Raw genomic sequence first — 25,663 nt, 5'->3', positions numbered from 1 at the left:
CTGAGCTGTAATTAGGTGTAGGAGGTGTGCAGGGGTCTGTGCGGATGGAAGGGAGGATTGGTCCCGTTTGGTTTCTTTCTCAGCACAGCTTGGTTTTAATGCAGCTTTCAGCTTCCTTATGAGCACCTCACTCACATCCAGAACTGCCAGGAAGAAGAAGGCATCCCGGCCCCTGTTTCCTGGCCCTGAGAGCCTCCTCTCAACCCTAGGAGATCCCTTTTGACCCCCAAATCTGTCTCAGCCTCCGGGCATGAACATGGTTCTCCGTAAGACACAGGAACAAAGACTGTGGGTGCATTGGAGCCGTGGCTGTGCTTCTCCTCAGACATTTCCAGGAAAAGCGTGACATACAGCCCCCTCCATGCCCAAGAGTCCCGTTCAACATGGGGGGCCATTCTTGCCAGATCTCCTTCCCCACCCTGTTCTCCTTTTCCAGAACTCCCAGGGCCCCCCACCAACCTGGGCATTTCCAACATCGGCCCCCGCTCCGTGACCTTGCAGTTCCGGCCAGGCTACGATGGGAAAACCTCCATCTCCCGCTGGCTGGTGGAAGCCCAGGTAGGGCAGGCCTGGGGCCTGGGCAGCAGCCCCCGCCAGGGCACCCCGTGCTCTTGAGTGCAAAATCTTATGTGTATTTCAGCCTGTGTGAATTTTCATGTGCAACTCTCAATGGCCCATTATACTTCAAATGCTCACACTTGCCAATGTTGTCTCCAACTCCCCCGCCTCTCACCCGTGTACATGGAAAAACACACACACTACAGTCCCCTCTAGGTCGGGGGGTGCCTAGAAAAATACCCAGTTGCTGGAATATAAAAATATCCGCCTTGGCTGTACCCTGGAATCATCAGGGGAGCGTTCAGAAGTGCCAACACCTGTGCCCCACCCACAAAAACTCTGATACTGATTTAGCTGGTTTGAGGGGCAGCCTGGGTTTCTGGAAGTACCCCGGGGTGTTTAGGAGAATCACCTGGGCTGCTTGTTAAAAGCACAGATTCCCGGGCGGCACTCGAGGGATTCTGTAAGTAGTGGAGTTAGATTTAAACTCATTCTAACTCCAGAATCCAGGAATATATTGATCACAAGCATCCTAAGAGATTCTAAGGCAGGAGGGTTGAGTCACACTTACAGTCACGTTTAGGGGCCTGGAAAGATAGTAGCCCCATATGGTGCCCTCCAGATAAGCCCTGGGATCTGAACCAAGTTCTTCCATGGGAGGGCTTGTACTGGGGCTCAGAGCACCCCGTGTGGGCCCTGTAGGCTGGACAGGCCTAAGGTCCTGCCCTTTTCCAGGTAGGCGTTGTTGGGGAGGGAGAGGAGTGGTTGCTGATCCACCAGCTCTCCAACGAGCCTGATGCCCGCTCCATGGAGGTGCCTGACCTCAACCCCTTCACCTACTACAGGTAATGAGACTGGCCTGGGGAGAAGGCAGCAGCCTCAGGGCTAGGGGTGGGTGGGGGTCATGGACCAGACCAGGACAGGGTTGAGAGCTGGGTGAGCTGCCCTTACTGTCTTGCTCATCTCTCCCCAACCCCAGCTTCCGCATGCGCCAGGTGAACATCGTGGGCACCAGCCCCCCCAGTCAGCCTTCTAGAAAGATCCAGACCCTGCAGGCGCCCCCTGACATGGCCCCAGCCAATGTGTCTCTGCGCACGGCTAGTGAGACCAGCCTGTGGCTGCGCTGGATGGTAAGGCTCCCTTGAGGGCAGGGGTGGGACCTCTCCATGAGCTTCTTGGTCATTGCCTCCTAGAAGGTGCACATCGGAATTCCTACAGCTCCTTTCTCCTCTCTTTCTCTTTTCTGATGAGATGCCTGATAATCAACATCTTAGCCAAATGAACAAATGCCCCCCCCCCCGCCTGCCGATGAGAGGAAGGAGCTCAAAAATACTATTTACTGAGCATCGCCAAGTGGCAAGCATTTTAAATTTTTCATCCCATTTGATTCTCCCAATAATCTTACAAAGGATACATGATCATCCCAATTCACAGCTAAGAAAACTGAGGCTCAGAGAGGTTGAGAACTTGCCCACAGCCACACAGCTCCCAAGCGGCGGGTCTGGGATTCAAGTGCCACTGTGGCATTCAGAGTATTCCCCAGATCCGGGCTGTGTGTTGAGGGTCATGACCCTGGGCCATCCTGCACGAGGTAGTGATAGTAACATGCCGAGGCTTCCTCTCCTACCAGGCGCTGTTCTGACAACGAGCCTGTGACAGCAGAGTGATCCCGGTCCCCATTTTGCAGATGAGGAAACTGGGGCAGAAGAGAGGTCAGATAACTTGCCCAAGGCCTCCCGTATCCTCCCACACGCTCTCATGAACAGCGGGGCTGAGGTCCCGACCCAGGGAATCTTTACCCGCAAGTCCACAGCCCTAACCATTGTGCACACTGCCGTCTCACCCTCTGGAGAACAGGCCATTTCTCCCCACCAGGCCCTCTGGAACATCGTTTCCCAGCACGTGTCCCACAGAGCAGCAATCCCAGGAGACGTTTGGAGCAAACAAGAATTCTTAGACAAATAAATGTGGGAACAGCACCGCATACCACAGCTCCATAGAGAATCCAGGAACACTAGCAGAACAGGAGCCCTCTTGAGCCTGCTTCCCCATGCCCATCTGATTACACAAACCCTTTGTTTCCATGTAAGATCTCACTCATTGTGCAAAACACAACTTGCAAACACACCACACTGTGAAGTCGTTATTGCCGTTCCCATGTGCGGATAGCTTGATGCTAACGGCCGTGAAAGCACTTGGCACCGTCAGTCCTCGATAAATATTAGTTATTAATTGCAGTTCCCTTCCCAGAGCGGCTGGCACCTGAGCAGAGCTGCAGAGCTGTCTCGGCCCAGCTCAGTGCCCCGGGCACAGTGTGACCATACCTACCTCCTGCCCCTTTGCTCCCAGGCATCCCCACCCCAGGCTGGCTCCCTGCTTCCTTCCTGAATCTCACTTTAAGATTTGCAGCTACTAAAAGGTTACAGCCCGATGCTGAGGGCAGGGACTGCATAGGGGAATAGAAAGGCAGTTGCCATGTGGCACAGGGCCCTAGACCCCTCTTAGGCCCACGCTTAATGGTGTGTGGTCCATTACCTTTCCTCGGCAGGTAAGGGAACTTGCGCTTAAGCCCCATCTCCGGCTCTCAAGACCATCGATTGCTATCTTAATGGTCTTTGGTCGGCTTCACTAAGTGTCTGCAGGAGGGAGGAAGCGTGTAGTGAGCAGGGGAGGTTGGGGCCGAAGGTGAGGAGTGGGGTAAAGTGGGTCAGCCTGGGGTGAGCCTGTGGACCAAGGGCCTCCAGAGCCCCTGGGGAAGCAGAACTGGGGGAGGTGAGGGCTGGAGATGCCCCCACCCCAGCTCTGTGCCCTTCGGAGTAGTGGAGGCTGGGCCCTGGGATCCCCTCCCTGTGTGCACACCTCCACTCTCACCAGCACTGCCCATGGTCATCCACACAACCTTAAGCTGGTGACCACAGCCCCATCAGCCTAGTCCTGAGGCCCAGCGAAGAAATCTGACTCTTCTGTGAGACTCAAACAAGAAGGAAGAGGCTGGTTGGGCGTGGTGGCTTGTAATCCCAGCACTTTGGGAGGCCGAGGCGAGCAGATGGCTTGAGCTGAGGAGTTTGAGACCAACCTAAGCAACATGGCGAAACCTCGTCTCTACAAAACTTAGCAGGCACAGTGGCACACGCCTACAGTCCCAGCAAGAGATCGCTTGAGCCCAGGAGGTAGAGGTTACAGTGAGCTGAGATTGGCACCATGGGACTCCAGTCTGAGAGACAGAGCCAGACCCTGTCTTAAAAAAAAAAAAAGAAAAGAAAAAGGAGTCTGAAAATGCAGCAGGAGAGGCTGAGGTTTGCTGGACAGAAGGACTTCCTGACTGGCAGGTGCCCCACTCATCCTGCTCTCTGCCCATGCTCACTCCTCCAAAGGCAGGCATGAGCTGAGACCAGGTGTGGGAGGCAATTAAGTGTGTGCTGGCAGCCTGAGTGACAGAGGTAAGCAGCAGAGACAGCAGAGCCAAAGGTGGCGGTGCTATCAGTGTGTCAGACACACAGCCTTTGTGGCTCCTGACTCCCTTGGTAGGGTAATAGATTTGTCACATGGACAGTAAAGAAAGGATGCCACTTCTCTGTCCTCCCTGCAGGAAGATAAGAGCCCATCAGAAACACAGTCACACAACCTAAGCCACACTCGAGTGAGAGAGCCTCATGTGGACACTGACCGGGTGACAGTGGGATGGATAGCCCTGAAGGCTCCCTGGAGGAGAGGGTAGCAGGGCAGTTCGTCCCTGCACAGTGGGGGGCCTGGCTCATAGCAGCTTTGCCACCCCTGCCCCGCTGCAGCCTCTCCCGGAGATGGAATACAATGGGAACCCTGAGTCCGTGGGCTATAAGATCAAGTACAGCCGGTCGGACGGGCACGGCAAGATGCTGAGCCACGTGGTACAGGACCGTGTGGAGCGGGAGTACACCATCGAGGACCTGGAGGAGTGGACAGAGTACCGCGTCCAGGTCCAGGCCTTCAACGCCATCGGGAGCGGGCCCTGGAGCCAGACGGTGGTGGGCAGGACCCGGGAGTCAGGTACCGACCCCTCACACCCAGCCACCCTGCTGCCTGTCCCCTCCTTGGTCTCTATGCCCTCAGGGCCATCCAAGGGCATGCCAGGTTGAAGGTGTTGTTCAAAAACAGCCTGAGCTCATTTCCTCTGCTTATGCTCAGTGTCACAATGATGTTGCCACATCTCCCAGCACCTGCCACTTCTCTGCAACTGTGCCTGCTATTCCCATATTCCCAAGGGGGGCGGGGGTGTCCCTGCCTCTGGAGGACAGCTAGGTAGGCTCCACCATTCATACTGCCCACTCCCCTGCCCTCAGCTTTAACCCTAAAACCCAGTGGTGCCTGAAAGACCACAGCGGAGGGGTCGAGGAAAGGGTTAGCTCTCAGAACATTCCAGAATCACTACCGGAAGCTCCGGGGGGCCTGCCCAGGGGTGACCCACAGAATGTGAGCCCAGCATTCAGGCAACTCTCATCCATCCACACGTGGTTCACTGCTCTGTGGCTTTTTCCTGGCACCCTTTAAATGACAGACAGCTCTCCTGGGCCACCCTGGTCCCTCTGCCAGCCCTCTCTGCTGTGCTAGCAGGAAATGCAAGCTCATCTAATCCTAACCTGAGCAGAGAATCCTGTGAGGAGGCTCATCTGAAACCGGAAACAGTGTCTGCAGCATTCCAAAACCAAAGGCCGTCTTGGTGGGATCGTTTGCAGTTTGGGGACCATGTGTGCCACGTTTCTTCCATAGAGACGCAACATCGAGCTGGCCCCTCCCCCGGCCCCCTGTCCTGGTCCATGTCCCTTGCACAGTCAACGTTGGGTCCTGAATGCCTTCTCTCCACTCCCTTTCCCCCACAGTCCCCTCTTCCGGCCCCGCCAATGTGTCTGCACTGGCAACCACCTCCAGCAGCATGCTGGTGCGCTGGAGCGAGGTCCCCGAGGCCGATCGCAACGGGCTCGTGCTGGGCTATAAGGTGAGTCCCAGGATCCCAGGAGGTGGGGTCCCTACGCTGGCCCCTCCAGCCTCTCCATCCAAGGGGCCTTGTCCTTATCACCCTCTAGGTCTCTGCCTCCTAGAGTGGATACAGGGGATCTGCCTGGCGTCCTAGCCAATGGTCACCATGGCAACCACAAGTCATCCCTTGTGGGTGGGGAAGCACCCAGAGAGGACCCAGGGCCTAGGGCTGCTCCATCTCTCCCGGGGAGGCCACGCTGGATGCCGCCAGCCTCACTCAGCTCTGTTGGACCCAGTTTTGCTTTTCATTATCTTTTAGAATCCCTTTTAAAGCTGTTCCCAGCCACATGGTCCAGCCCTGGTCTGGAAGTTGGGAGATGTGTGACACACAGCTGCTAGCTCTGTGACCTTGCATAAGTCACACCCCCTGTCTAGGGCTGTCTTCCCACCTGCATGCCCTCTCATGGAGCCTTCTTACTCTATGACTGAGTCCGTCTTTGTGTCCCCAGCCTTCCGGGTACACTAGCTTTGCAATTACCCCCAACCTTTGGGGCCAAGTCACTCCAAGGAGCCCAAGTCTACCCACCCCCTTCCTGGGGATGAGACTCGGGGAAAAGTGTAGACGGGTGAGACGCAGCCCTGAGGCCCTCACCCTGTGCTGGGCCCTGCCAGGTGATATATAAGGAGAAGGACTTGGACACCCAGCCCCGATTCTGGCTGGTGGAAGGCAACTCGTCTCGCAGTGCCCAGCTCACCGGCTTGGGCAAATACGTGCTGTATGAGGTCCAGGTGCTGGCCTTCACACGCATCGGGGACGGCAGCCCCAGCCACCCTCCCATCCTGGAGCGGACGCTGGATGATGGTGAGTCCATATCCCAGCAAGCTTGGGGAAGGCTAGGAGGAGCCGCCCTTCCTCTGCCCATCTGGCCTTGCCCTTCTGGGGTCAGGCGCTGCCCCATGGGAAGCCATGGCCTCAGATGTCTCCTGTAGGGATGGGTCATCCAGAGCTACCAGCCCCACTGCAGGGGATGCTAATTACAGCCTGTCTATCCCTGAGGACAATGCGGAGGCAGTTTGACATCTGATTCAGTCTCTTGGTCTCTCTGCAAAACAAGTGTACAGGAATAGGGACTTGCACCAGTTTTAATTTACTTTTCTTAATTTTTTTTGATAGAGTATCACTCTGTCACCTAGGCTGGAGTGCAGTGGTACGATCTTGGCCCACTACAACCTCCGCCTCCCAGGTTCAAACCATTCTCTTGCCTCAGCCTCCTGAGCAGCTGCGATTACAGGTGCTGGCCACCACACCCAGCTAATTGTATTTTTAGTAGAGCTGGGGTTTCACCATGTTAGCCAGGCTGGTCTCGAACTCCTGACCTCAGGCTATCCACCCACCTCAGCCTCCCAACATGCTGGAATTACAGATGTGAGCCACTGCACCCGGCCAGTTTTACTTTATTTTTCAACTGGAGCAAGTTCACTTTGAGTAAAGGTCTGTGAAAGTGAAAGTATGTTTCCTGGACACACGAACTTCCTGGTCCTGTTTGCAAAAGAATGTCACCAGCGGGCTGCAGGCATTCATCCCTGTAGCAAAACTCCCCATCAGAAGCTGACCAATGCATCCCTTGCCCCCTCCTATCTCCCCGCACACGCCCCCACCTACTGCCCACCACAGACATTTGCAGGAGCTGGACCAGAGTGCAGAAGGAAGCCCAAATACCATATGTTTGCATATGCTAACATTATTCATCAAGCTAATGAACTGTTAAATTAAATATGTTCTATCCTCCTGCCTTGACAGATACACCCTTACAATGATCTGGAAGGCCAGGTTCAAGTTTAGAAATCTCAGGCTGGGCGTGGTGGCTTACGCCTGTAATCCTGGCACTTTAGGCAGCCAAGGCAGACAGACCACTTGAGGTCAGGAGTTCGAGACCAGCCTGGCCAACATGATAAAACCCTGTCTCTGACAAAAATATAAAAATTAGCCGGGTGTGGTGGCACACGCCTGTAGTCTCAGCTACTGGGAGGCTGAGGCAGGAGAATTGCTTGAACCCAGGAGGCAGAGCTTGCAGTGAGCTGAGATCATGCCACTGCACTCCAGCCTGGGCAACAGAGCGAGACTCGGTATTAAAAAAAAAAGTTTGGAAATAGACATCTTGTCATTCTGTGCTAGAATGCGGCAGCACAGGAAGAGTGCCCTTCCCCAGCTACCCTCCCCCACCCCCTGCCCCATTCTCTTCTCACCCTGTCCTTTGAAGCACTCCATTCAATCTTCATCTCCACATCTGCAATATAGCTACCCCTTGGCCTTCCCTGGAGCCAGGGGTGCATAGCCTACCCTCAGGAGGATGGATGTGGGGACCAGGCCCATGCAGCCTCTGGAAGCATGCTTAGGCCTCTCTGGGCAGGGAATTCCAGGGTCCCAGGATTCCAGAGCAAGGTCTAGAGAGAGGAGTGGTGCAGGCTGGGGGGGGCATTTCCCATTACCCCACGGCCACTTCACCCCATGGGTGGAAGGAAGTCAGAACAGGACCTTCTGAAGCACAGACGCATCCATCCAGGGCCCACACGCCCAGCTCTGAGGGCAGCCCGGTTCTGGGCCGTGTATACAGACAATGAGCAGAGGAAGCTGGAGCCTCAGGTCCCTGCCAAATGATGCCTATTTTGAGGGCAGAAAGCCCCCTTGGTTCCATGTTCTTGCCCCTGGCTCCTAACACAGTGTCAGGCACAGGGCAGCACTCAACAGAAATTCACTGAGCTGGGCGGCCCCTTCCCCCTCCACCCTGCCAGGCTGCTCTGCCCGAACTGGGCTCATCCCCAGCTGAGCGGCAGCCTCATGGGTCGGCCTCCTCTCCTTTGCCCCCTCCAGTCCCAGGACCACCCATGGGCATCCTGTTCCCAGAGGTGCGGACCACGTCTGTGCGGCTGATCTGGCAGCCCCCTGCTGCCCCCAATGGCATCATTCTTGGTAAGCCTTTGCCCTTCCCGTGCCCCGGCTGCAGGAAGAAGGAGGAGGCATGAGCTGTAAAGGAGGCCACTTCGTTACTGGCTAGAGGGAGAGTGGGTCCAGGGAGCCTCCACATCCCCTCTAGAATGGGATCTGGGTGTTAGTCCTCCTGCTAGAAGTTCCAGTGTGTAAGATTATCTTCCAGAGGGCAAGATCAGAGTTCAAGTCCCTTAAGAGTCATGGGTTGGCTTTGCATCCCCAAATGTCCCCAGGCCCCCAGCCTGCCGGCCATCTGGTAAACCTTGGAGGCTGTTCCTTAGCGTGACCAAGGGAGGGCACGCTGGCAGGCTCAGCACAGCTGGAAAAGAGTCTCAAGGCACACAGGAGGGAGGCTACAGATGGGAAGCTTCATCTCACATTCAGGGTTCCCCCAACACACACACCCCGGGTTCCAGTCAGCAGCTGCTTGAACTTGAGCAAGTCTACTCCCCTCTGTGGCCTCAGTGCCCTCACCTTTAAAATGGGGGCTTGGACTACCTGTACTTGTCCCAGGGATCTCAGTCCTGACCTCACGCACCACCTGCCCTAGAGCAATGCCACATCCCCAAGACAGAGTGGGGACAGGAACGGCAAGTGCATTAGCCCAGAAAGACCTGGGCTGGGATTCCAGCTCTGTCACTTACCAGCGGGTGGTCTGGCCTCTCCGGGCCTCAGTTTCTTCGCTTGGAGCTGTTACGGTGGTCACAGACACTATGCATAGAGTGCCCCTCCATGCCACCCACAGTCCACCCTCCCCAGGTGGCAGCTGAAGACTGGAGAGTGACCCAGAGACCTCAGGCAGACAGACCACAGCCAAAGTGACCACGACAAGGTGGCCACGTGCAGACAGAGCTGTGGCTTTGGATGGAACAACCCTTCCCGGGGCACTAGGGGCAGCTTGCCTTGCTTGCCATAATAGCCATGTGCTTCCTTCCCACAGCTTACCAGATCACACACCGGCTCAACACCACCACGGCCAACACCGCCACTGTGGAGGTGCTGGCACCCAGCGCCCGGCAGTACACAGCCACGGGCCTCAAGCCAGAGTCTGTCTACCTGTTCCGCATCACGGCCCAGACCCGCAAGGGCTGGGGAGAGGCTGCCGAGGCCTTGGTGGTGACCACCGAGAAAAGAGGTGACTGCCCACGGGGGCCAGGGAAGGCCTGGGGGCAGCTGAGGGGGGGCCAGCCAGTGCTCTGAGCTGCTCCTAGTGAATGGCTGGTATAAGCCGCAGTGCCCTGGGTGAGAATGGAAGGTGGGCTCTAATCTCTGAAGTCAAAGTCAGCGAGGAGTCTAATAGACTCCCAGAGATGAGCTGCAAGTTCACGCCCAAGGACCCTACTCTGGTCTGGTCTTCTAAAGGGAAAGTTTGTGGCCAGGCTTAGTGGCTCACGCCTGTAATCCCAGCACTTTGGGAGGCCGAGGTGGGTGGATCACTTGAGGTCAGGAGTTTGAGACCAGCCTGGCTGACATGGCAAAACCCCATCTCTACTAAAAATACAAAAATTAGCCAGGCGTGGTGGTGCACACCTGTAATCCCAGCTACTCAGGAAGCTGAGACACAAGAATCACTTGAACCCGGGAGACGGAGGTTGCAGTGAGCCAAGATTGCACCACTGCACTCCAGCCTGGGTGACAGAACAAGACTCTGTCTAAATTAATTAATTAATTAAGGGAGGGTTAGTGACCATCTTCCCTCTCCCCTCCCCACTCACAGCCCTGGCCTTGTCAACACAGATGGGCGCAGGATCAGGGCTGCAGCCTGGACCTCCGGCTGCCACTGCACTGCTGCCCTGAGCTGGCACCTTGCCTGACCTTGGGCTCCCCAAAAGCAAACCTGGGACCCCGACTGGCCTGATAGGGATATATTAGAAAATACTCTCAACCTGGGCCACATAGTGAGACCCCATCTCTACAGAACATAGAAATATTAGCCATAGGCCAGGCATGGTGGCTCACGCCTGTAATCCTAGCACTTTGGGAGGCCGAGGCAGGTGGATCACCTGAGGTCGGGAGTTCAAGACCATCCTGGCCAACGTGGTGAAACCTCGTCCCTACTAAAAATACAAAAATTAGCTGGGCATGGTGGCACACGTCAGTAACCCCAGCTACTTGGGAGGCTGAGGCAAGAGAATCGCTTGAACCTGGGAGACAGAGGTAACAGTGAGCCGAGATCACACCACTGCACTCCAGCCTGGGCTACAGAGCAAGACCATCTCAAAAAAAAAAAAAGAAAGAAATATTAGCCAGGTGTGGTGGTGTACATCTGTAGTCCCAGCCATTCAAGAGGCCGAGGTAGAAGGATTGCTTGAATCAAGGAGTTTGAGGCTGCAGTGAGCTATGATCGTGCCACTGCACTCCAGCCTGGGCAACAGATACAGACCCTGTCTGTGTTTTAAATAAAGAAAGAAAGGAAGAAGGGGAAGGGGAAGGGGAAGGGGGAGGGGGAGGGGAAGGGGAAGGGGGAGGGAAAGGGGAAGGGGGAGGGGGAGGGGAAGGGGAAGGGGGAGGGAAAGGGGAAGGGGGAGAGGGAGGGGAAGGGGGAGGGGGAGGGGGAGGGGAGGGGGAGGGGAGGGGGAGGGGAGGGGAGGGGGAAGGGAAGGGGAGGGGAGGGGGAGGGGAAGGGGAGGGGAGGGGGAGGGGGAGGAGAACGGGAGGGGGAGGAGAAGGGGAGGGGGAGGAGAAGGGGAAGGAGAACGGAGGAGAGGGGAGGGGAGGAGAGGAGAAGGGAAGGGAAGGGGAGGGAAGGGGAGGGGGAAAGAAGGAAGGGAGGGAGAAAGAAGGAAGGGAGGGAGGGAGAAAGAAAGGAGGGAGGGAGGAGAAGGAAGAGAGGGAGGGAGAAAAGAGAGAGGGAGAAAGAAAAGGAAAGGAAAGGAGGAAAGGGAGGGAGGGAGGGAGGAAGGAAGGAAGGAGAGGGAGGGAAAGAAGGAAGGAGGGAGGGAAGAAAGAAGACAATGTACTCAGGAAAAACCATTAGTACAGTGCTTCTGAACTGGGGACTTCTTTGGCCCCAGGGGACACTGGACATGTCTGGAGACATTCTGGTTGTCACAGTGTGGGGGTGCTACTGGCATCAAGTGGGTGGAGGCCAGGGACACTGCTGAGCATCCTGCATTGCACAGGATGCCCCTGCCACAGAGTCATCTGTTCCGAATTCCAGTACTGCTGAGGTTTGAGAAGCCCTGCGGGAGGGGCAGGGCAGTGAGGCTGGGGAGAGAAGGAAGCCAAGCTAGGGCCTGGAATGAAGCAACGCTTCTCGTAGGGAAAGAGCCTCATCCCGCTCAATCGGGGACAGCGCAGGGCCCGGCTCGGCCTCGTTTCAGGCAGGAGCAAAGGAGCTGGGTGGGTGTTTGTCCTTCCTCACCGTCAATCCTTGCTTAGGGCTGCCCTGAGGAGCTGTAAGTTCCCAGGCCCTGGGGCTCTAGGAGCCTGAGGGTGGGCCTCTAACCAGGAGAGGGGTGCTGGCTGTACCCAGGTATGAGAACCTGCAAGGATCCTGCGTGCATGGAATTGGGATGGGAAGGGGATGCCAGGCCTGAGCCCAGATCACCTCCTTTCCTCCCTCGAGAAAGTCCAGCCCCCTCCACCACGGCCTGGCCCACTCACCTGCTCCTCCCCCTCTGCCACCTCCCAGACCGCCCGCAGCCCCCCAGCAGGCCGATGGTGCAGCAGGAGGATGTGAGAGCGCGCAGCGTGCTGCTGTCCTGGGAGCCGGGGAGCGACGGGCTCTCCCCTGTGCGCTACTACACCATCCAGACCCGCGAGCTGCCCAGCGGCAGGTGGGCACTGCACTCGGCCTCCGTGAGCCACAACGCCTCCAGCTTCATTGTGGACAGGTAAGGCTCGGGTCCACGCCAGCATCCCCACCGCCCCTCTCCCCGCTGGGACCAGCGGTGCTCCTCCACTGGGTAGGGGGCCTTCTGAAAACACCTCCAGCCTGCCCCCAGCTCTCTCCTAGCATGCACCACCCAGGCGGCCTCCGCGTCCACCCTCACCCTCCCGAATTAGCTCTATCCTGCTCTCCCTTGCTCTGTTCCCTCTGGAACCCTGTTAGGTTGCCTCTTAATTATCTATTTCTGGAGCCTAGAAGTCCCCCTTTAGTGAAGTGTCTGTCATCCTTCATTAGTGATTCTTCCAGCCGGGCGGCATCTTCCTCTCCAGCTTTAATAGGGGAGTGGAGCGTCACTCCGAAATTCTAGCTTCAATTTAATTCCGAGTGGGTTGTATTTTTTATATTCCGGTTGATGTGACCGAGAGTTTTGAGCAATACTTTCTTCCCCACCTCTCCCACCCCCTATAAATCTAAAAGAGAGACATTTACTCCGAGAGGAAATAAGGCTTATAGAGATGAAATACGGCTTAACTCTTGAGAACCTCAGCTCTTCCCTAATTTACTACATTTTAAAAAGAGAGGCCAGGAGCAGTGGCTCATGCCTGGAATCCCAGCACTTTGGGAGGCCGAGGCGGGAGAATCACTTGAGGTCAGGAGTTTGAAACCAGTCTGGCCAACACGGTGAAACCCTGTCTCTACTAAAATACAAAAATTAGCCAAGTGTGGTGGCACATGCCTGTAATCCCAGCTACTTAGGAGGCTGAGGCACGAGAATCACTTGAACGCGGGAGGCGGAGGTTGCAGTGAGCCAAGATTGCACCACTGCACTCCAGCCTGGGCGACAGAGTGACACTCTGTCTCAACAACAACAAAAAAAGACTCCATCTCAAACAAAAACAAAAAGAAAGAGATGGCAGTTTGTTGGGGGCAGGGGAGGAGTTTGTTCGGAGTGGAGGTATTGGTGCTTTTGTGACTGCATGGTTCTGCGAAGTGGGGAAGCTATAGACATTTCCTTCTTGGGAAGCTATGGCTTACAACTGGGGCTAAAGGCACCCCAAGCTGGCATGGTCTGGAGGACCTGGTCTAGGTGCTTTGGACCCCTGGGGCCAGGTCCCAGTTTGTCCTCTTTGTAGCAAAGCTCCTTTCTGAGCCTCAGTGTGCCCTTCTGTGTAGTGGGCTGACACCCCACCCCCTTTCCCGAGCAGGGGCAGATCAGGGAGACTCCTTGGTGGGGGCGAGGCCTTTAAGGAGCACCTTGGCTCATTGGCCCTGATTTCCCCCCACAGGCTGAAGCCCTTCACGTCCTACAAGTTCCGAGTGAAGGCGACCAATGACATTGGCGACAGCGAGTTCAGCGAGGAGTCGGAGTCACTGACCACCCTGCAGGCCGGTCAGTACCCCTTCCCCAGCAGTCCCTCTCGGCCCACTGGCTGCTTCCTGGGCACGGGGCATTTTCTTCTGGGGGGAGGGGCCTCCAAAGATGAGAGGGGCATGGGACCCACTGGGCCTTTCAGCTCCCGGGGTAGGGTCTCAGGGAGGTTTGGGCCAGAGACACCTTTGCCAAGGGCTCAAGGTCCCAGGCCCAGCCTGGCCTGTGGCGCATTCCTTCCTTGTGTCCCACAAGCTGCCAGTGAGCGGGACGGGAGTTCTCAGCAGCAGCAGAAGTGGTCTATGGCTCTGAGGAGCAGAGTGGAGGGGGCTCTGGGACACTTGGGTTTGGGCTGGGTCAGCTCACAGTCCCTCCCTCCCTCCCTCCGCTTTACACCAGCCCTTTGTTCTGCGGAAGTCGGGCCAGCAGGCATGGAGAGCGATGCAAGCTGAACCTGCCCCGCGGTCCAATATTAGCAGAATCTGGTCCCAGTGGGCTCCTGGGGGACTTGAAGCTGCAGCCCCCAGAACCCACCTGTCTGCTTCTCTCCACAGCCCCCGACGAAGCACCCACCATCCTCTCCGTGACGCCCCACACCACCACCTCCGTGCTAATCCGATGGCAGGTATGGCCCAGCAGGCACGAAAGCTCCGTGAAGACCCAGACGAGCTCTGCTCTGGGACTGGAAAGCCAGCAGTCCCCACCAGGGCTGCGTGGAGCCCCCAGGTTCTCTGCCCCCAGAGCGCCTGGGAAGCCATGAGGAATCCAGGCATGTGCATGTCACAGAACATTCTATACACCGCGTGCCCACACATACACACTCCCATAACACACCTCATTACACTCTCTAGATAGTCACATCAGGCAGGTGCTGTCATCCCCTTCTGCAGACAACCACTGAGACTCAGGGAGGGGCCCGAATGGCCCCAGGTCACATAGCCAGTGAGTGGCAGGGCCAGGTGTATTAGCCTCAGGCCTGCTGAGTCCTTGGGCCGAAAAGTGCTTGTGGCTCTCAGGGCCGCCAGAGTCTCCATGAAGCCCCACTGGTTGGTGAAGCGATTCCTTATAGAGACCTATGCCCGTCACCATCACTGTGCAAGTAGAGAGGAATGCCCCTCTTCATCCATACCCCTTCCAGATGCCCACTCTTCGGTGGGCACTGCCTGCTCTGCCATGGCCTGGGGAAGACCATGGGCAAACCTTAGCAACCAGGCTGCTCGTGGGTCCTGCCATGCGGGGCCCTCCTGTGCCCTCTGAAGTTCAGCCTTGGCTCAGCAGGTCACCCACACGAGAGGGACCCCTGGCAAACCCCATCTCTACTAAAAGTTAAAAGCACTGAACTCCCGTCACCACTTCTCCAGATCAAAGGGGCAGGCACTCCCCTTCAGCCATCTGCCACCCCACAAAGGGAAAGCCCTTGAAGACAAAGCCAGGAGAGTCCCCCCAGCCTGAGACACACAGCCTCAAGGAGAGGACGCTCCCATAGATGGACATGACTTAGTGCACCTGTGACCGGGACGAGGCTGGAGCAACATGGCGGAGGGGGCAGGGAGGTGCCTGCGGCAGCCGGGGAAGCCATTAAGGAGCTAATAAAGCCTGAGCTATTTCAGCAGGTTTTTGGTTTTTGGGGGTTTTTGTTTTGTTTTGTTTTCAGACAGAGTCTTGCTCTGTCGCCCAGGCTGGAGTACAGTGGCTCGATCTCGGCTCACTGCAACCTCCGCCTCCCAGCTTCGCGCGATTCTCTTTCCTCAGCCTTCCAAGCAGGACTACAGGCACATGCCACCATACCCAGCTAATTTTTATATTTTTAGTAGAGGCGGGGTTTTGCCATATTGGCCAGGCTGGTCAGACCATTCTTTATAAGCAGTATCATTAAGAAGTAGTTTCCACCTTCTCCCGAAGCCTGTTCTCCAGCTAAGCTGTAGACGGGAGAGGAAGCAAAGGAGAACTTGATGAAGGGGTGAGGGGCGCACTCACCCTTGCATGTACTAAGAGTAGGAGAGGGCCCAGCTTGCAGGAAACACCAGGAAGTGTTATCCAGGTGCTAAGGCAGGGACCAGCAGGCCTGGGGAGGCTGGTGATCAGGTGAGGGCAGCCCTTGAAGACAAAGGAGGTGAACAAGGAGCGGCTCTAGGAAAACAGCTGTGTGCTCCAGGCCCTAGTGATGCTGTGTGATCTTGGGCAAGTTCCTTAACATCTCTGAGCCTCAGTTTCCTGCTTGGGTAAAAGGCGATTACTGATTCCTGCCCTTCCCTCGTTCTAGGGAATGCTGCAGGGATGAAATGGCCTCATCAGAAGTGCTTTGTAAATTTAAAATGCCCAATATTACCCAATATTATCTTTATTTCTTTTCCTGGTTGAAACACAGTCCCTGCTCTGTGGCTGCAGAAGCCAGATGAGAGAGTGTGAGGTGGGGTGGGTAGTAGTCCAGGTCCCCTCCCCATGCCCTACTCCCTTCCCTGCAGCCGCCAGCAGAGGACAAGATCAATGGCATCCTCCTGGGCTTCCGGATCCGATACCGGGAGCTGCTCTATGAAGGACTGAGGGGCTTCACGCTTCGAGGCATCAACAATCCAGGAGCCACATGGGCTGAGCTTACCTGTAAGTGACACTTGGGAGCCAGGGGAATGGGTGGGACGGGGGCAGTCACCCTCACCTTCCCTCTCTGGAGCTCTCAGCTTCCTGGAACCACTCTAACCTGAAACCCTGCCTCCCTCCCCCCGGTGTGTGCCTCTCCCTCCTCCCATCCCATTCATTCATTTACTGAATATTTACTGAGCACCTTCTATGGGCCCCGAGACACTGTGGGGCACACCGATGATCAAGACAGACAGGGTCGCTGCCCTCTTGGAGTTGCAGGCTGGAGGAGGAGCCAGGCGAGCCGAGAAGGAAACATTCTAGGAGGACCTAAAGCCAGGGACAGGCAAGGCTTCCCCGGCACCAGCACTGGTGCTAACACGGAAGGATGATGCCAAGTTAACCAGGACGAAGGGACGGGGACAGCCCGGTGCATGAGAAGGAGCACCCTGCCCTTGAGGGACCAGAAGCCTCACCTGGTCACACCACAAGAGCAGTAGTCCTGGCCCCCTCTTCCTGGGGGAAGCCACTGCCCTGCCTGTCCCGGGGATCCAGCCTGCCCCTTGGAGCGAAAGAAGGAAAGCGGGGAGCCCAGGGGGAAATGTCAGGGAGAGCCGATGCCCAGGAAATCACAGCAAGGGAAAGACGTGTTTGGACTTTTGTGTTAGGAGCCACTTTGGTGGCATGAGGATGATGGCTTCACCATGGGTGGGAGGACGGGGAGCCAGAGGCAGGCGCCCAGCTAGAGGCTGTTGCAGTCACGTGGCAAGAGAGCACGAGGTTGGAACCGAGGCACAGGCTCGGGGTGGACCGAGGCCAGTATGGGAGATGATACATGATGGGCGCAGATGCTCCAGGACTCAAGGTTTGTTTTTTTTTGTTTGTTGTTTGTTTGTTTGTTTTTAGACAGAGTCTCGCTCTGTTGCCCAGGCTGGAGTGTAGCAGTGCCATCTCAGCTCACTGCAACCTCCACTTCCTGGGTTCAAGTGATTCTTGTGCCTCAACCTCCCAAGTAGCTGGGACTACAGGCATGTGCCATCACGCAGCTAATTTTTTTGTTGTTGTTATTTTTAGCAGAGACGGGGTTTCACCGTGTTGGCCAGGCTGCTCTTGAACTCCTGACTTTAAGTGACCTGCCCGCTTTGGCCTCCGAAAGTGCTGAGATTACAGGCACGAGCCACTGTACCTGGTCTGTTTTTGATTTTTCAAAGTAAATCAGTCACTCACATAATAATTATTTAGTATTCCACATTGGCGGACAGTTAGGTGCATTTATGACAGTTAAGAGCTTTAGACAAAATGCTGCAAAGCGGTGCAACCGATAAAATATTTTACAGCACAGCAGATAGCAACAATAATTAGAACACCTTGGTACATAATGAAAGAAAAAACTGAGGTTTTCCCAGTGGCTCAAAGCTGATGTTCATCTACACCTTTGGCTTGTTTGGATCTGAAATGCTTGCGTTCACCTAAGATTTGGAGTCAGACCACTAGAGATTTTTGTAAAGAGCCTCCTTCCCTAAATATCCTCTATCCACCCACCTGGGACTCCATGACTGATTCGTAGCAGAAGACAGCAGCAGGCAGGGGTACCCCAGAGGACTGGGTACTCAGGTGGGTGTGGGACACTCACCCAAACAGACCAGCAGGAGAGGGGTCAGTTTAAGAGCCTCTTCTTTTTTTTTCTTTTTTTTTGAGACAGGGTTTCACTCTTGTTGCCTAAGCTGGAGTGCAATGGCACCATCTCAGCTCACTGCAACCTCCGCCTCCCAGGTTCAAGCGATTCTCCTGCCTGAGGCCTCCTGAGTAGCTGGGATTAAAGGCGCACACTACCACGCCCAGCTAATTTTTTGTATTTTTAGTAGAAACGGGGTTTCACCATGTTAGCCAGGCTGGTCTCAAACTCCTGACCTCAGGTGATCCACCTGCCTCGGCCTTCCGAAGTACTGGGATTACAGGCATGAGTCACTGCGCCCGGCTTTTTTTTTTTTTTTTTTTTTTTGAGACAGAGTCTTTCTCCGTCACCCAGGCTAGAGTACAGTGGCATGATCTCGGCTCTGCCTCCCAGGTTCAAGCGATTCTCCTGCCCCAGCCTCCCAAGTAGCTGGAACTACAGACATGCACCACTACGCCCGGCTAATTTTTGTGTTTTTAGTAGAGACCGGGTTTCACTGTGTTGGCCAGGCTGGTCTCGAACTCCTGACCTCAGGTGATCCACCCACCTTGGCTTCCCAAAGTGCTGAGATTACAGGCATGAGCCACTGCGCCCGGCCCAGCCTCTTCATTTTCACGTTTCCTCCCTTAGTTCTCTCAAGCCTTTTGTGCCTTGTCTTCTAGTGAGTTAGCAGACAACAAAATGATGAGCATGTAGCAAAGGAATATTAATAGAAAAACTCTGAAGTAGCTGATCCAACAGCTTGCGTTTTTGGTGGACTTTTTTTCTTTCTTTTTTTTTTTTTTTTTTTTTTTGCCCATATGCGCTTGTGGTTGTGATTTTATATTGCCTGTGTATAATACAGTCATATTTCCTAGTAGTAAAATTGTTTCTGGTTCATATGAGGAAATTAACAACTCCAGTATTTCGTGCTGGTTTCCAGGAGCTCTGCCCTGAAACAAGGAAGAGAATTGGGGTGAGAGGGTCCCCCAGAGATGTCCCTAGAGATGCTGGGCTACAAAGAGCTCACGTAACCTTGGACCAGCGCACACCAGGGTGGGGGCAGACTGTCCAGGGAGCCTCCACCTTCCCCTTCCCCCGTCGCACTGTTATCCTGGCCCGTAACTCAGCGTTGGAAATTTGGAAACACTCTTCCTGTCTGTTCACGCCGTCAGCCCCGCCTGGTCGGGGTTTCTTTGTGGGGTGGGGATGTGTGAGCACTAACCTCCTCTGTCTGCTGTCTCCCTCTGCGCCCCCACCCCGGCACCCCCACCCCATAGCCATGTACTCCATGCGGAACCTGAGCCGGCCCAGCCTCACGCAGTACGAGCTGGACAGTAAGTCTCCTTGCACGGTGGCTGCATCACGGGCCCAGGCCTCGCAGGGAATTGGGAGTGGGGCCTCCTCGAGAGACCTGATCACAGGCTGAGGAGGTGTGCCCACCCCAGGGGGCTTAAGGAACGGGACTACCCTGAACACAAGTGATAACCTTAAACACACGGAAAAGTAGGCCGATGACAGGGAAAGTCTCCTTCAAGCCTGCCCTCTGTCGGGTGTGGGCTGGAAAAGGGAAGTCTGTAACCCTGTGCTCCGCTGGGTCGGGGGACAGTGACAGTGGGGCCACAGCAGGAGCTGTTGGATGCTGCTGGGTTGGTGGGCAGGTGTCCACATGGCTGCTGCCCCATCTAGTCCCCATCGAAGGCACTTCTCGGCCCAGCTGGGTCTTACAGTCTGGCCCCACACCTGGAGGGAGGTGACAGCAGTTTTAGTCACCTGCGTTCGTCGTCCTCCCGTGCACCAGGCATGTTCCTGCTGCTTGCACGCCCCAGCCCTTGATCTTTCTCTAAAGCCCCAGCTGTGGTTCTTCCTGAGACCCAGGGCCTTTGGCAAGAGGGTTTCATGCTCAGGAGAAAATAGCACTAGTTTAAGGCTAAATTCTCTTCCTCCTTCCTCCGTCAACCAATGACCAACCCAGGCTGCATAGACAGCTAGGCAAGGGTGACACCCCTCTCACAACCCTGTTGAAGGGTAGACTCCACCCAGGGGAAGGGAGCAGGGGTGGGGAACCCAGAGAGAAGAGTGGAGAGGGTGGGAGAAACTTTCAGCCACAGGGGACAGTGACTGCGCCCGTTTCTTGCAGCTGCGTCCCATTCCCAAGTTCTGCCAGGCATTCTCAGCCAAGCACCTCAAACTTGGCAGAAACATCAGGTTTCTTAGTCCAGAATTCACATCCAATGCGCCCCTCCCCGCTGGAGCTGAGTCCCGCTGTGTAAAGAGTTGGTGGATGGGGACTCTGGGCATCTGTCATGGTGGGGAAAGACGACAGGCTGGGGGTAGGGGGTGACCCTATAGTCAGGCATGCCCAGGACAGCTTTGGTTTACACTGGTTGTCCCGGTGTAAATATTCATAGTGGTTTTCAGTCTCAAAAGTGTCCAGTTGAACAATAAAATGTATGGCCTCCCTAGGCCAAGAGGCCAACCAGCATCACCCTACGTCCAGATTGGCACAGAGCATCCCCTGGGGGCCCCGCCTCTCATCTCCTTCTTCCTGCACCTTCACAGAGGGGACTAGAATGGAGGGGGTGCCTCATTCCTCCCCCTGCAGACTCCACCCTCCCTGGGCGGCACCTTCCCAGCAGGGACGGTGACCTCAGTGTGCTTCCCCTCCCCCACTCTCCCCCACAGACCTGAACAAGCACAGGCGGTACGAGATACGGATGAGCGTCTACAACGCTGTGGGCGAGGGGCCCTCCAGCCCGCCGCAGGAGGTCTTTGTCGGGGAGGCAGGTGAGCAGCGCCTGCCCTGTCTGGCCCCAGCATGCCTTTCCCAGCCCCACCCAGTTCAGCTGGAAGAGACGGGATCTGGGCTCCCCATCCCGCCCAGCCCACCTCCCCTCCCAGGTTTACTCGCATGCTCACTGCCTACCCTGCACACCCTCCAGTGCCCACAGCAGCACCTCGTAACGTGGTCGTCCACGGCGCCACCGCCACACAGCTGGACGTGACTTGGGAGCCACCTCCGCTGGACAGCCAGAATGGAGACATCCAGGGGTACAAGGTAGGGTGCCCTGGGGCAGAGCAAAGGGGTGCATGGACGAGGAGCCAGGTCGGGGTCTGAGGAGTGAGTCATATGTGGGAGGCAGGCAGGTCCCCAGGCCCTCCATTCATCCAGCCAGCTCCTCGGCCCTTCAGGCTCTGCCGTACACCTGCCACCTTGGCTGTTCGGACCCAGTTCACAGAAATATTGTACAGCTGAAGCTGAACCACATCCATCCCCTCCAGCATCCTGAGAGCAGGCTGAGCTTAGGTGCAAGAAACTCTAGCCGTCTCTAGGCTCGTACCATCTCTGGGCAGCACACACATCCCTCCCCACCAACCCCCAGCCCCATACATAACTTAAAACCCCTCCAAGGGGCTTTTGGCCCCATAATTACAATATTGATATTAATCAGATAGCCAATTAGCAAAGCATCACTGCCTAGTATTAGGAAATCTCTGTTTAAAAATCATTTCTAGGCTGGGCGCAGTGTCTCACACCTTTAATCCCAGCGCTTTGGGAGGCCGAGGTGGGCAGATCACCTGAGGTCAGGAGTTCGAGACCAGCCTGGCCAACATGGTGAAACCCCGTCTCTACTAAAAATACAAAAATTAGCCGGGCGTGGTGGCAGGCACCTGTAATCCCAGCTATTCGAGAGGCTGAGGCAGGAGAATCGCTTGAACCCAGGAGGCAGAGGTTGCAGTGAGCTGAGATTGTACCACTGCACTTCAGCCTGAGCAACAGAGCGAGACTCTGTCTCAAAAAAAATAAAATTAAAATTAAAAATCATTTCTAGGGCTGTGGTGGCTCACGTGTGTAATCCCAGCACTTTGGGAGGCTGAGGTGGGCGGGTCACTTGAGCTCAGGAGTTGGAGAACAGCCTGGGCGACATAGTGAGACCCTGACTGTACAAAAAAAATACAGAAGTTAGCCAGGTGTGGTGGCATGCACCTATAGTCCCAGCCACTTGGGAGGCTGAGGTGGGAGGATTGCTTGAGCCAGTGGGGCAGAGTTTGCAGTAGGCCATGGTGGAGCCATTGCACTCCAGCCAGGTAACAGAGCGAGACACTGTCTCAAAAAAGAAAAAAATCATTTCTAGATTTAGGATGATGTCCTGTGCTATAAGGGAATTCAATTTCTCCCTAATATTCACAAAGCCCTTCGGAACTCTTGAATCTTCATGAACGGCCCATGAAGCTGGGAGGATATGGGTTTTTATGCCCAAATGAGGAAACTGAGTTCCAATTTAGTTGACCTGGTGAGATCACAAAAACAGCAGGCAGGTCGGGCGCGGTGGCTCACACCTGTAATCCCAACACTTTGGGAGGCCAAGGCGGGCGGATCACCTGAGGTCGGGAGTCTGAGACCAGCCTGACCAACATGGAGAAACCCCATCTCTACTAAAAATACAAAATTAGCCGGGTGTGGTGGCACATGCATGTAATCCCAGCTACTTGGGAGGCTGAGGCAGGAGAATTGCTTGAACCTGGGAGAGGGAGGTTGCGGTGAGCCAAGATTGCACCATCGTACTCCAGCCAAGAGGTCTCAAAATAAAAAAAAACGGCAGGCAGCAGAGTCAGATTGCAAGTCTGGCAGCTCTCACCCCCACCCCGAGGGGTGAAAAGGAAGCACTAGCCACATGAGCACTAGGGGAAGTAGATTTAAAAAGGAACGTGGGCCAGGTGTGGTGGCCTACACATGTAATCCCAGCACTTTGGGAGGCAGAGGCAGATGGATCACCTGAGGTCAGGAGTTCGAGACCAGCCTGACCAACTTGGTGAAACCCCGTCTCTACTAAAAATACAAAAATTAGCCAGGCGTGGTGGCGGGTGCCTGTAATCCCAGCTGTTTGGGAGGCTGAGGCAGGAGAATTGCTTGAACCCAGGAGGCAGAGGTTGCAGTGAGCCAAGACCGTGCCTCTGCACTCCAGCCTGGACAACAGAGCAAGACTCCGTCTCCAAAAAAAAAGAAAAAAAAAAGGCATGTGTCTGCCTGGTTGGAAGAGCTGGAACACATAACCCTTAGCTGTGTCTGCCTCCTGCACCAGTGTCCAGTTGACTCTCATTCTTGGCGGCTGGTTGTTACTCCAGAGAAGAGCCCCAGCGCCAGGGCCTAAGTGGGGAGTAGGAGAGACGTAAGGCACCTCATCCCACAGGTGGGAGGAGTGTCAGCAAAGGGGAAGAGCTTACCCAGGTCACACAGCTCATTAATACAGGTAGCCCCGATTTAGGATGGAATCCAGCATAGGAGTCTCATTCCATCTGGGGTGAAGGAGGAGGAAGGAAGGAGGAAAGGCATTTTGCCAAAGAAGCCCTAAAGACAGATGACACCACTCAAGGCATTGCCCAGGAGCATCAGCTGGGAAAACTAAATATTGCCCCCCTAGCATATGCCTCCCATGGGAAAAGAAAGGGGCCAGGGTGGTGCCAGCAGCAGTGTGGCAGCCACCAGACTGTCGAGGCTTGGAAGTGGTGAGTTAATAGACAGACCCAGGAAAATGTGTAGGTGCGTAACACCATACAGAATACAGCAGAGGTCTACACGCTCCAGAAAACATGACCCGTACCTGAGCGGCGACTGTGGATGTGAATGGAGAAAGTGCTGCCTCCTGGACCTGTGATAACCAATGTACTGACATCAACATTCACGAACATCAGTGACGCATTAACTTCATCAACCCATGAGCCCAGAGAAGCTGATACTGCATTCCAGTCAGACTGCACGCAACTGGTGCGTGGCAGGCACATTCATGCACATTCTGAGAGCTCCAGTCTTTCAGTTGGTCAATGACACGTGTTTATTGAGCAGTTATTGTGTGCCCAGCATTGTTCTCAGAGCTGAGAATAACTCAGTGAACAGGGACAATGTGAGCTTAGATGTTAGGGAGAGAAGACCAACAATGGACAAAATAAATAATACCGCCAGGTAGTGGTAAATGAAGCAGGTTAGGGGAGAGCCAGATCCATGAGGAGGTTTGAATTATTATTATTATTATTTTTTTTTTTTTTTGACACGGAGTCTTGCTCTGTCGCCAGGCTGAAGTGCAGTGGTGCAATCTCAGCCCACTGCAACCCCCACCTCCCAGGTTCAAGCGATTATCCTTCTTCGGCCTCCCGAGTAGCTGGGATTACAGGCGCCTGCCACCATGCCCAGTTAATTTTTGTATTTTTAGTAGAGACGGGGTTTCACCATGTTGGCCAAGAGATGGTCTCCATCTCTTGACTTCGTGATCCACTCACCTCGGCCTCCAAAAGTGCTGGGATTACAGGAGTGAGCCACCGCACCCAGCCTGAAATTTTATTTTATTTTATTTTTTATTTCTTTTTTTCCTGAGATGGAGTCTTGCTCTGTTGCCCAGGCTAAAGTGCAGTGGTGCGATCTTGGCTCACTGCAACCTCTATCTCCCAGGTTCAAGCAATTCTCCTGCCTCAGCCTCCTGAGTAGCTGGGATTACAGGCACCTGCCACCATGCCCAGCTAATTTTTGTATTTTTAGTAGAGACAGGGTTTCACCATGTTGGCCAAGCTTGTCTCGAACTTCTGACCCCAGGTGATCCACCCTCGGCCTCCCAAATTGCTAGGATTACAGGCGTGAGCCACTGTGCCCAGCCAGGGTTTGAAATTTTAAATGGGTTGTTAAGGGCTGGGCTCAGTGGCTCACAACTGTAATCCTGGCGCTTTGGAAGGCCGAGGTGGGTAGATTGCTTGACTCCAGGAGTCCAAGACCAGCCTGGGCAACATGGTAAAAGCCTGTCTCTACAAAAAGAAAACAACAACAAAATTAGCCGGGTGTGGTGGCACATGCCTGTAGTCCCAGCCAACGGAGAGGGAGGTGGGAGGAGTGCCTGAACCCGGCAGAGTGAGGTTGCAGTGAGCTGTCATTGTACCACTGCATTCCAGCCTGGACAACAGATCAAGACTCTGTCTCAAAAAAAAAAAAAAAAAGGTTGTTAGGAAAGGACTTAATGAGAAGGTGATATTCGAGCAAAAACCTGAAGGAGAACGGCGCAAATCACATGGATCTAGAAAGAGAGGAAAGAAGAGCAAAGGTCTCAGGGTAGATTGGTACTTGGAGTGTACAGAGAGCCTTGTGCGTCCCTAGAGTGAGTTCCAGGGAGCATGACAGGAGGTGGGAAAGCCGGGGCTGGAGCACCTGGGGCCCTTCGGGGCTTTGGCTGTCACTCTGAGTGAAGTCCTCTGAGTGGAGGACTGGGACCTTTAGAGGGTCCCGCTGGCTGCTGTGCTGAGCAGAGTCTGAAATGGGGAAAGCCCAGAAGCCATGGGGAGGCATCTGAACTATCCTGGTGGGCCACGAAGGGGGCTCAGATCAGGCGAGAGCAAGGTGAGAAGTGGCCACACTTGGTTATTCCTAACGGCAGAGCTGGTAGAATTTGCTAACAAATCAGGCTGGGCACAGTGGCTCACACCTGTAATCCCAGCACTTTGGGAGCCCAAAGTGTGCAGATCACTTGAGGTCAGGAGTTCAAGACCGGCCTGGCCAACATGACGAAACCCTATCTCTACTAAAAATACAAAAATTAGCTGGGTATGGTAGTGCGTGCTTGTAATTCCAGCTACTGGGGAGGCTGAGGCAAGAGAATCAATTGAACCCAGGAGGCGGAGGTTGCAGTGCACCAAGATCACGCCATTGTACTCTAGCCTGGGCAACAGAGCAAGACTCCGTCTCAAAAAAAA

At 55.1% G+C, this 25,663-nt stretch overlaps 1 protein-coding gene across 2 annotated transcripts in view; it reads left to right on the top strand.

The window, feature by feature from the left end:
* SDK2 (sidekick cell adhesion molecule 2) overlaps positions 1-25,663 on the top strand; it is a 314,055-nt gene that overhangs the window by 248,082 nt on the left and 40,310 nt on the right. Inside the window, exons 22-36 of one of the 2 annotated variants that reach the window (XM_054457340.2) lie at positions 437-558; positions 1,294-1,403; positions 1,538-1,688; positions 4,347-4,584; positions 5,415-5,530; positions 6,184-6,373; positions 8,384-8,482; positions 9,441-9,635; positions 12,135-12,336; positions 13,619-13,722; positions 14,256-14,326; positions 16,167-16,302; positions 19,213-19,269; positions 20,618-20,719; positions 20,875-20,990. In XM_054457340.2, the coding sequence (XP_054313315.2) occupies positions 437-558; positions 1,294-1,403; positions 1,538-1,688; positions 4,347-4,584; positions 5,415-5,530; positions 6,184-6,373; positions 8,384-8,482; positions 9,441-9,635; positions 12,135-12,336; positions 13,619-13,722; positions 14,256-14,326; positions 16,167-16,302; positions 19,213-19,269; positions 20,618-20,719; positions 20,875-20,990 (2,009 nt within the window). The remainder of the gene's footprint in view (positions 1-436; positions 559-1,293; positions 1,404-1,537; positions 1,689-4,346; positions 4,585-5,414; positions 5,531-6,183; positions 6,374-8,383; positions 8,483-9,440; positions 9,636-12,134; positions 12,337-13,618; positions 13,723-14,255; positions 14,327-16,166; positions 16,303-19,212; positions 19,270-20,617; positions 20,720-20,874; positions 20,991-25,663) is intronic. The other variant, XM_054457341.2, reaches the window with a different exon arrangement.

Source organism: Pongo pygmaeus, chromosome 19 (genome assembly GCF_028885625.2).
Source record: "Pongo pygmaeus isolate AG05252 chromosome 19, NHGRI_mPonPyg2-v2.0_pri, whole genome shotgun sequence".
NCBI lineage: Eukaryota > Metazoa > Chordata > Mammalia > Primates > Hominidae > Pongo > Pongo pygmaeus.
Note: the sequence above shows the minus strand (reverse complement) of the source record. Positions and strands in the feature narration are given on the sequence as shown.